The 11635-nt window shown below is 37.7% G+C and overlaps 1 protein-coding gene across 2 annotated transcripts; it reads right to left on the reverse strand.

The window, feature by feature from the left end:
* Window positions 1-234: 234 nt before the first annotated feature.
* LOC131798426 (uncharacterized protein DKFZp434B061) lies at window positions 235-10483 on the reverse strand. Of its 2 annotated transcripts, XM_059116069.2 has the most exons (11): window positions 10468-10483; window positions 9749-10038; window positions 6273-6306; window positions 5837-5931; window positions 5489-5545; window positions 4887-4958; window positions 4423-4542; window positions 4113-4203; window positions 3262-3699; window positions 1761-2605; window positions 235-1257 (listed from the first exon to the last, which is right to left on the reverse strand). In XM_059116069.2, the coding sequence occupies exons 2-11, from the start codon at window positions 9982-9984 to the stop codon at window positions 555-557; spliced, it is 2691 nt and encodes an 896-aa protein (XP_058972052.1). In that variant the 5' UTR covers window positions 9985-10038; window positions 10468-10483; the 3' UTR covers window positions 235-554. The 2 variants fall into 2 exon arrangements, with proteins under 2 accessions (XP_058972052.1, XP_058972053.1); XM_059116070.2 differs by lacking the exons at window positions 9749-10038; window positions 10468-10483 and adding an exon at window positions 8003-8008.
* Between the last annotated feature and the right edge of the window lie 1152 nt (window positions 10484-11635).

An 11635-nucleotide genomic window follows, 5' to 3' on the forward strand; every position in this document is an offset into this window, starting at 1 on the left:
GAAGGTCGTACGATAAAATCCTTATTGAAAAAGTAAGGTCAGGCAGGACAAGAAGACGTTTGGCTCTCGGTCACGACGTAGAGAGCGAGCGCACGACCTGAGTAGTTTCTCATGATTCACTGGCGTCAGAACTTGCGGCAATTAACACAAACGGCCCAGGTGTCATAGGCAATACGTTATAAGAGAGTGATGGCAAACGTCAATAAAATAAATTTTTCATTCTTTAATGTACTCTTGCATAAAAATTTCGCACTGAAAAAGTAAAAAAGTGCTTGGTACAGGTAAGAAAATATAAATTACACTTTAAAATTATTTATTCCACGCTAGCACACCGTCGCTAAGGCTGATAACTATAAAGACAACAATCTTTTTAATTACTGAAACTCACAAGCAGGGATCAATTAACATTGACACGAACTACGGTGTTTTAATAAATCCAGCCCGCAAATAGGAATTAAATGGTATTGAGTCTTTTTTCATATCTATTTATATATGTATATATATAAATAAGCTTGTATCCAGGTTTTTACCAAGAAAAAATGACGCATTTTTTCTTAATCCATAATCTCCAGTGCCTGTGACCCTCCCCATGCATGGACATCACTAGTTGGCCACACCCCTGATGTATTATTACAAATGTTCCTTAATACTGCTTCTGTTGTAGCATCATCCAGTGTATTCAGATCAGACAAGGTCTCATCATTTTCATGATTGAGATCTGCAAATGTCAAGCCTGCATCGAGTATTGTCATTTCATGGTCCTCTGCACCCCTGGGGTTGTTGTTTGTCCTCACTTGGGACACGCCCCAGTTTGAAGCAGTTACATTTGATTGTTCAGCATTGAGCATAGGTGTGAGGTTTCTTCGTGCAGAAAAAGCACTTTCCTGTGATGGCCGAGACCCATTGTTATTGACATCACCATGGAGAACTCTGTTGCGAAGTTCCTTTAACCCATTCAGATGTTGATTTGACTGTGTCTCCATGGGTGACGGAGTCAGGTGACGTGGGCGCGGGTTATTCTGTGGAGTTAAGGGATGAAATCTTTGATCTGCTAGTGCATGCTGTGTTAAAGGGGGAACTGACTGGCTTCGTTGATATGAAGGTGGGGGCATCTGCCCTGAAGAGCTTGTGGCTTGGTTACAGATTGACTCCAGTTCTGGTGAATAATCCAGTGTCTGCATGATAGGAGCCTGTGAAATGTGTCCATTATCTGCTGCACTACTGTATCTGCATGACTTTGCAATAATCCCTGAACTTCTACAAAATGTCCAAGAAAAACAAAAAAATTCAGAGTGAAAAAAACGGTACACATTGGCATTTTTACTGACAAAGTGGTTATCCTGTAAAGAGACTGTATTCTGTTAGCAGCCTATTACAACTATGTTGGGTTTCCAACTTAAGTGTGATGACTGAAAGTTAACTTTCATGGTGAATTTTTCTTCACACCAGTTGTTATTCATCCTTAATAACCCAAGATCAATATGCATATTCTCCATACTATTCTCTTTTCATTTTGTGAAATGCTGATGAGGAGAATTTGTTTAACAATCAAGAGCTTCTTAAGTTGGTGATCGTTTCATTTATTCTCATGACCTTCATGTTTGACTTAGGGGTGATATTGTAAGGAGAAATTAGAAGCTAGTCACTCTTGAGGTTTAAGGGTTAAGCAAGTTGAAACGCAACTGCGTCATTTCCAATGAGCTAGCTCATGGGCTAAATTTATTCAGATACAAATGAACAGCAGTCATTGCACTACCTACCCCTGCTTTGACTGTTGCTGAGACATATGCCCATCTCCATCAGATGATGGAGGACTTGTCATGTTCACACTCTGTGTGAAGCCTGTTTGAGCCACATTCTCTGCATTGTTGATCCCTAGAGGAAGCATAAATTCTTGTCCCCGCTGTGTGACATTGGGAGAGATGGGGTTCAGCTGCCGACCACACCCTGGAGAGGCCATTGTTGGGGAAGTAACAAACTGCTGTGGTGCAATGCGCTGCGGTGTCCTTGGTGATGGTAAGGGGTAAGCAAATGAACCAGGTCTGCGATTGGATGTTGGAGTGGAGGGTGCATTCTGATTTATTAGACGTGGTTGTTTACTTGGTGACATTGGCACATCATTTACTCCCATCTGTGACTGGGACCAGTCTCCATTCAACAACTGGCTGGGATGGGTGGCAGTTGGCCGCAATGTAGGAGGACTTGTTTCTCCCCTGGTGACCCTCTGCTCTTGGGAACTATTCGGAATAGGTGTGAAAAGAAAGCGAGTTGGCTCAGCTGAGTTTGGAGTGTGCCTTGCAGTTGCACTCGCAGAGCTGGGAGTAACTGGACGATTTTGAGGTGTGCCTGGGGTGTTGAACTTTGGAGATGACTGAAAAGGTGATGTTATCTGGGGCCCAGCAGGTTGAATGGGTGTGGTGGGGGATATCATGGATGGAGTAATAGGTCTAATCTTGGTTGGATAGCCACTGGGAGGGGTGGTTGGGTTGCCACCAGGTTGCTGTTGCTGATAAAACTGTCCCATTTGAGCAGGGGGGCTTTGAAGTGACGGCTGTATCGGTTTGGGCTGAATGTGTACTGGCTTCTGCTGACTTGATATACTGACCTAAAAAATGACACAAAAGTGTTTCAGCAGCTTCAAGTGGTAGTTTACTGGTTTACGATTATTAGTATAGGTAATAACATGATTTCAAGTGCAATTTGATGGGCTCATGCAATTTTGTTGCCTTTGAAAAATTTACATGTCCTTGCTACGCCAAATTGCAGGAGAAATTATCACTAAGAGTCAAGATAGACAAAATTTTGAAAATGTGCACGCTATTTGTAATCTGCACTTGTGTTACAACTTTGCACTTGTGTTATATGAGAATGCACAAGCATTCAGCCAATCAGATGCAAGTAATTTTTTCATGTACATTCCTATCAACATTCTAAGTATCACCTAGATCTTGCAATTTCTCAGTTTCTCCTCAACAACTAAACAGGGCTGTGGAATAGATGACAGGTGTGAAAAAATAGATTGTGTTTTTATGATTGATACTTTCCTTTTCCTTGAGTAGAATTCACTCAATCTCCTATTATTTATACAAAAATATCCAACTAATATATATAACCAGGCGATAACGTGAATTGTTATGGAGAACAGGAGAAGAAACTTTTTCATCAGGATACCCCTTTTTTTCTTGCTTATCCGCAGTTTATCAGTGATCTACACTAAATATACTTAACTGTAATGTACATCAACAATGAAAAAGGACTTACCAGTGTCTTAAAATTAAGAGGCAGTTGTGGAGCACTACACAAAGCTTGTCCTTGTGGTAACATAGGGTTTACAGGAATTTGTTGAATCTGCTTTTGCTGTTGTCGTTGAGGTATTTTTTTAGGTAACTGTTGTGATTGTCGCCGTTTATGTGTCAGCACCAGTTGCTCCTCCACTTGCTTTAAAGGTGCAATCAATGACACTGATGAGTGGCCCATTTGAGGAGTATTAAGATCAGACAGTACAACATATGCCGCCATGGATTTACTGGAGACATAACTGCCACTAACAAGAAACTTAGCCAATTCAATGAGAGTGCTGAACACTCGACCAAGAAGTTTGTTTGCCCACTCACACACAAGTAGACATGCAGCTGACAAAGTTTGATCCTCTTCTATTTTGTCACCTCCTGCAAGGTTGTTTGCTGAATTCATTGAACTCTGAAAGACAAGTAAATGTCCAGGTACTTGTTAATCTAAGAGTTCCTGAGAGAACAAACTGAAATTTGAAGGGGTTGGAAATTCAAAATTTCCTGATAAATTTCAAGCAATTTTTGTGGAAGACAATCACTCATCACAAGAAGTGTAACATCTAAACCACCTCTAAGCCCAAGGGAAATTCAATTCCATTTAACCCTTTCACTCCCATTAGTGACCAAGACATAATTTCTCCTTACAATATTAATACAATATCTAGCAAGCAAGCCTTTAGAATAAAGAAAAATATCAATAAGGGATTATTAGTTGCTCCAATACCAAATTCTCAGTACTAACATCATAAGTATTGTGTAGCAGAAAGTAAGGAGAATTTTCAATTAGATCTTAGTAGTGGGAGGGTTAAAACCCTTGTTTACCTTTTCTTTTTCACTGGGTGAAGGAATTTGAAGGGTGGGAAGGGTGGGTGGTTTGACATTCTTCTTTCTCTGGATTCCACTGTAACAGTACTTAAGGAAGGTTAAGGTGCTTAACTCATATACAAATTAGTTAGTATGCCTGATGACTGCAATAAATTTCTATCCTTATGCTGATTTGCATTCTGAGAAGTTTACTTTACAGGAAAATGGACTACGACCAGAAAGGATTTAGCATTGATGACCCTGAACAATGCAGGGATTTGTGCAAAAAAAGGCTAGTATATAGAATTAAACCAATATGAAAGGATATTTGGAATTGCCTCTTGTACCAAGCCTTCTTGCTTTTACTCTTGGGAACACACACTTGATTATTTTTCCAAAGTCAGGGGCACTCAATGTCCGTGCAGCATTCATGCTTTCACAGTGAGCTCTGAAATCAGTTTTATCAATTTTAATGACACATCTCAATAACTGCAACTTTGATAAAAAGATGAAAGTTTAAGTTAAGTATCACTGTAATCACTCTAATTACCATGAACACTTTAAGTAATCTGACAGGTTTGTTTTACACTGACTGCTCACACGAAAGTTCAGAAAAACCAGCAATTAATTATCATTGCTGTTTGCAGTTTGATTTTCTACCTTTCTGAAGCCTGATTGACTGTTCCTTTGAAACACAAAAACATTCCATAATCACGCCACTAGTCTTCAGAATTTTCTGAGTTTCCAAGTAAAAAGTTTGTTATCAAATAATAATCCTTATAAGTTCCTTACTTGTATTCATCATAGACCTCATGTTTTGGAAGTGTTGAGTTATTATCACACTCCTCCAAATGACAACGAATCCTTTGAAAAAAATAACAGACATGTGAATAAAACCCTGAACCCTTTTATACAAACAAACATCAGTATGCATATTCTCCATACTGTTCTCTTTACATTTCCTAATGTCCTTATAAGGAGAATTTGTATAACAATCAAGAGCTTCTTTGGTTAATGATCCCTTCGTTTATTCTCATGACTTAATGTGTGAATTGGAGGTGATCTTGTAGGAAGAACTTAGATGCCAGTCACTCTTAGGAGTCAAAAGGTTTATTGAGACTTCCATGTACTCTGAATTTTTTAACTTTTAAATTTGTTTGAAATAAGCTGATCATTACTTGAAGCTCAAAAAAAAATGTCTGTCTAATGGTGCATATATCTGTTTTCTACAACTCACTAAGTGTGATTAAGATTTTCTCTTTCATATTCCTTGTTTATGTGTCTAACTAGTATTTAGAGATAATTGAGTCTCTCATTTTATTGGGAGCTAGGTATTTATTGGGAACTAAAAAGCCAGCATGAAATTATTAAAAATTCTACATAAGCCAACTCACCAATGAAAAGCTTGTGTTTGCTCTGCTCTTGTTGTGGAGATGGGAAGAGCTTGATTACTAGGAGATTAACCAAATAGTAATTCTTACTTGATTTATCATTATTTATTAACAGTGACATATTCATATTTGACAAGAACTATTCTCTGGAAGGTAAAAGTAGTTAACAGTGGATGGAGGTTGAAGTAAAGGGTTGGCACATGGGGTGGGGAGTGGAAGGCGGTGGTTCAGGATAAGGGGTAGATATTCAGGGTATTACCCTGAGCATCAAAGAAACGAAGGGAGTGAAACAGAACAGAAATGTTCACAATGCTGGTAATTTTATGTTCAAAGTCAGTATTTTATACTTACTTATCAAAGTCATCTTTAGAATCTGTTGCTGTCTCTCCTGGTAGTCGAAGGTAAAGCAGCAATTTTTCAGTATCTGACAGTTGTTGTACTTCTTCCTAGAGAAAGGAAAAGTTTTCAAAATTACAAGACTTGAAAAGGAATCCTGTTGTTACATTTTAAGATGAAAAATAATTTTATTTCTTCATGTTTAAGGCAAATTTCTTTCATGATACAAATGAATTTCTAAATAACAAAAATTTTTGTTAATAGCAATCATAAGACAACCTTGTGCTTTTTTTTCAAACTGCAAACCCACCCCCATAATTTCACAGGAGGAAACTACGAAATAATTAAGCACATGAGCATGTGCAGAGTACCAAACTTTTAGTATTTTACTAAATGATATATTAGTTGTTCAATTATTTGATTAATTATGTAAAAAATGAAAGATGATTACCAATATTTTTTGAATCCGCTCTTGAATTTCTTTGCTGAAAAAAGGAAGAGGTTTTAATATATTTATTCTCCAATCATTTATGTTCAGTCTAAAATATACTGCATTCTATATACCTTTTTGATTGTGTTAACAATAGCAAATCAAAATTGATCCAAGGTGAGGCTATGGAACATCTCACCCATTTAATTACATCCAATAAATTGATAATTTAGGCATATCATCAGGATCTGTTGCTGTTTTACAAATGCAGTTGTATTCTGGTAAGTTATCTTGAAGGTAGATTTCTTATGTTTTAATCTATGACACATCATTGAGAGATAAACATTTTAAATATCATAAAAGTGCACACCCATTTTCTCTATGGGGCATTGACAACAATCTTCTTGTTTGAATACTATTCCTTCATCCAGCTGGTTGAATATTTTGTTACAAAAGGCTTGGGGTGGTTTTAATTGAGTATCTTTATTTTTGATCCCTCCAAGTTCATGAAATTTGGGCAGTAAAAGGTTCAACAGAATTTGCCACTTAAACAACAAAAGCATATTTCCTATTAAGAGGTGAGTGATTATTATTAGCTAAATGAAGTCAGAGTATAGAGCACCTGGGTCTGTTGTTGGTTTATCATAATATATGCATGCTATAAATAACTGATTCTTCTTCTTTAGAATCCCACTCATGAACTACTTTACAAAAATTGTATGCACGATTAACTGATTGCATTGTCCTTCAAACTTCAAACATGTCTTAAAAATGAAAAAAGAGAAAATATCAACAATGGACAGATTTCATACACATGTGATTTGACTTGTCGAGATAAAAGGAAATTACTTAATATGAAACTTTTTTTTAAAATAAACAACTTAAAAGTGATTGAATTACTTGATGGATCTTTTCCAAAAACCTACTAGACTTCATGAACGCCTTTTAATTCTCTTTTAAATATGAGGAGTCCTTTTAAGTTAACATGATTCAGTATGTTACAAGGTAACTGAAAATATTGCAGAAAGCATGCTCACCAGTGAAACTTAACACTCATAAAAATTCAAATTCATAACTTATTATTTACCTAAGGTAAAATATTCATTATATCCTATTAGCACTAACTAATTATACTCGATGGCGACATCCTTCGTGCATTTGACTAAGTAAATGATTTAAGTCATTAAAAAAGAGCGCATTTTTAGATCTCTTTCTCTTCCAAACTCCTAGTGTATTTTCAGCCAGACTCAGCTCGCATTACTGTGTCGAATTTTATAAACTATAATCACAACAATTTGCTTTAAAATGTAAATAAACGGCTCTTTTAACTGATCCTCAATCTTTGTGCAGGTGAGTTCTTTTATTAAAAAAACTTGCACTTAGCTCTTGGATTTGAATTGTTTTAGGTGAAGGGAAAAAATTAATATGTCGCCGATATTCTGGTCAATATGTCGCAAGCAATAACTTAAATATTTCGAGGTAAACAATGAATAACCTGTTCCCACGACCCGATGGATGACTCAACACACCAACACATGGTAAAACAAAGCCAGCAGACATGGCGCTATTTCATAACGCACCTTTATATTGTCTCAAATGCAATAAGAACTCTATCGATGATTTATTCCAAATAAGAGAAAAACAGGTCAATTTCAGCACCGATATTTGAAATCTTACATTAAGAAAGATTATTACATCGCAAACGCGTTCTTCTCCTTCTTATTCGTTCGAGGAATGAATTTAAACGTCACCTGTGATCGCTGATACAATTCAACACGCTCCGTCATAAAATGCAAAAACAGTTGTTCAGCGACAGAAATGTCGATTTGACCATGCGGTGTGCTCTTTAATTTTTCCCGCAAATTTCCCGCAAAATTCGATTGATCTGCTTCATCCATAATTTCATCAACCCATACTTAACTAATCTCACTCATCTCAACACGGCCCGTGGAGTCACAAAAATGCCCATTGAGTTAACAAAATAACTGTTTTTCTCTTCCCTATTTTAATTTTCCTGGCAGTCACGTTGCTAAAACTCGCCCAAATGAAATTGCGTTTCAAAATAATTGCTTGCGTGAAAATCTTTTGCACCGTGATATTTGATCAAAAGCACCTGACTTTTTAGCTGTTCTAATCGCGATGTCAATTCTAATCTGCACGTGTTTTATTGAATTCGATCGCATGTGAATTGCATCTATGATGCCGAGTTATATGACAGCCTGTTTGTTTTACAGACTCCATTTCATTGACTCGCTTCACCACAAACTTTTCATGTAATGATTAAAAATGCCAACCTATTTTGGAAGGCACCCTTTTGTTAAATATATTGCCAAGGAATCAAATTGCGGCGTTTCTGAAACTATTCCTGCAATCTAATGAAATTGGACTCCGCAGGGGTCTTCATATGGGATGTAACGCCGGGTAAATTTTCTCGAAATAAACTACTCCATTAGTTAAGTTCATTACATTTCAAATCACGTAAAGTGGTCTACAACCGGCAAGATGTCAATAGTTAGCGTACAAGGTCGCCGATCAAACGTTCTAAACAAATGTTATTACCCGCAGAAGATAAATAAAAGTTTCACGGGGTTTCGGACGGTCACCAGCCCGTTAACACGCTCCACTGAGCAAATGGAAAACAATCCAAAATCATGCCGTCAAAAATTAAGCCGGAACATCATTTGCATCTCATTCATTTGACAAAATAGCATTAAGGGCGAAAAGAATAACGCAAAAGCTTCAAAAGACTTGAAATAACCGACAGACGTGAATTTACGCTTTCACCTCAAATTGAACGGCGAAAACTTACATATTTCATCCGATGAAAAAGAAGTTGCCCGTGTTTACAAAATAGGACTTTGTATATTTAAATTTCTAACTATCGAGCTGTGCATTTTAAACTTTGTGATGAATAAAACAATTTTGTAAACAGACGAATTTTTTTCAGTCGGTAGAAATTTCTGCAGAGGTATCAAATCCCGCAGGTCGAAGGAGAAGGGTAGGCTTGAAAAGTCCCCGATCGTGCCAAGTTTCTGAATGAATGAAATATTTTTTAAGAGCCACGTGTGGGAAGGAAAATCCTTAAACAACTTCCCGCATTCCAGGGTCACATCTGCCCAAAGCAGAAACCCACATGGCTCAGGTAAAACGACAATTCCTCGACAAAAACAAAATCAAATTTCGTAGTTTCATCAGCTAATCTAGTGTACACTTTGCAATTACAAGAAAAATACGTGGAAAGTCAAAAAGTCGAAATGCGGTAACATCTACTGCCACCTATATCAATCAAAACACTGGAGGGCTTCGAATCAAACCCGTCATTGATTCATAGAACACGCCTTCTACTAGAAATTACAAAAAGCACATTCATGGATGTGATTGTGATGAACACAGCTGCACGCGACACATTTCCGATCTTGCACGCAGCTATTTCTTGAGCAAGTCTCTTAGTTGATTACATCAGTCAAGTCTTACTCGATCAACACATGTGAGCTTACCTTACGAACGATTGCAAGGCTTGCTCGATGCCAGCGTTTGGGTTATCCGCCTCTTCCAGCTCGCAATCTACTGGGCTTGGAGCAGGGGACGATTTCAAAGGCATCGGCATTGTAGAGGACTGAATAAGTTCGCTATGTGACGATGGGGTTAAGTCAACAGTGCCTGAAGTGCTTGTAACTTGCTCTGCGCTAGCAGGCTTCGATCTCTCTACCATCATTTCACTAGAACTCTGCATGGCTATCAGCAGAGATTCTGAGGGGTAACCTTCGTCACTTCAAGTCTAGGAGTTCTACAAGTTCATAACAAGCCTCGATCATCCAAATACCCTCTCCACTATAATATCTCAGATTATTAATCAAACAGCACATGGGATAACGGGCGGTTACGCATGCGTGAGCGCACGTTCCAAATGAAGTTTGACAGAACAAGGTGTGAGCAACCAATAGAATGCCTTGTAGTAATTAGCATTGTTCCTTATCCAATTATGTTTTGTCATTAAAATTACTTGGCACTGACAACCTCTGATTTTATTCTAAGTGCGGCGAAGGGAAACCATTGCAAGCACTGCTCATAGTGGGTTTTCATTAAACCACCGTTTGCGCATTTTCAAACCATGTCGGCAAGTCCACTACAATGCTTTCCACAGGTACAATTGCGACTTGTAAGCTGTGCGGTAATCAGACTGATACTGCGCAAATAAACTTTAGTCGTATCTTACGGGGAGCTTGCTGTGGTTGTGTACAACTCCCAATGCACAACGCCTATGAACGCCACCAATCTCTAGGGACTCATTTTCGAAAGGAGTGCTTCACTAAAAACCAAACCAAGCCGTCCGTGCCGCGCAGGTCTCAAAATCCCTCAAGTTGAACCTCGTATGATATGGAAAACACCGTAAAAAGATTTTTCAAATTTATCAATCCTCTTCCGAATGAAAAAATCGTTTTAAACATAATGTATGAAATCTGTTTCTAATGACTTTTTTCTAAAAACTTCTCATTTTTCTAGCTATTGATAGCAACTATATTTTGGTTAAAGAAGTTTAAGGTCAGCATTGCAAAACTTCTTTCATAGTGGCTCAAGGTAAAGCTGCATAAAAATATTGAAATTAGCTGAGCACTCAACGTCAGGCTTTTAAAAAAAAGAAAAAAACAAAATTAATTACAGATTAAAATCGTACGACTAAACAAAACAAATTGTTATCCCATAGGGTTATTCGCTGCATAACAATAATTAAATAGTTGCTATTGTCAAAAGTTTCAACTGGACGCTCACCTTTGCCTTGGTTGAAATTTTGACGCCGATGTGAACTTGACCCCAGCTAAAACAGAAACAACAAAAATGCCATTAAAAGTCTTTTATTCGGAAGAAGAATAGAAAGTGAAAACAAAAGTGAAGCAAGACACGGGCAGATTATCCCTGCACGCTCAGGTCTCTGAAGTCCTGTATCTCTACAGGCCTCCGCCTTTTCACGTGATATATGCTTTCTTAAGCTGCCTTTCTACCATTAAGTTCTAATCTTTAACAAGGGCCTTTAAAAAAAAATTTGGAAGGGTTCATAGGACAGCTTAGGTGCAAAAATATAACTATACTCTCGTGATTGAGTTCTGTCGACGTTCCTTGTGCATTTTTGGTAAACCGTAAATCCTTGCCGATTGTGAGCCTTTGGAATAGATACTGTTATAAACATCACTGTCAAGGTGGGACGAAAAGCCTAAGAAAAGTGGTCACCTTGACAGTGATATTTATAGCAGTATCCATCCCAAAGGCTTACAACCAGCAAGGATTTACGACTTACCAAAAATGCACCTTATATTCTCACAACAAGACACTTTGCCTAAAAAACAGTGCCAGTCTTTTCAACGAGAAAAGCTTCAAAGGTGTAACTT

Source organism: Pocillopora verrucosa, chromosome 1 (genome assembly GCF_036669915.1).
Source record: "Pocillopora verrucosa isolate sample1 chromosome 1, ASM3666991v2, whole genome shotgun sequence".
Lineage (NCBI taxonomy): Eukaryota > Metazoa > Cnidaria > Anthozoa > Scleractinia > Pocilloporidae > Pocillopora > Pocillopora verrucosa.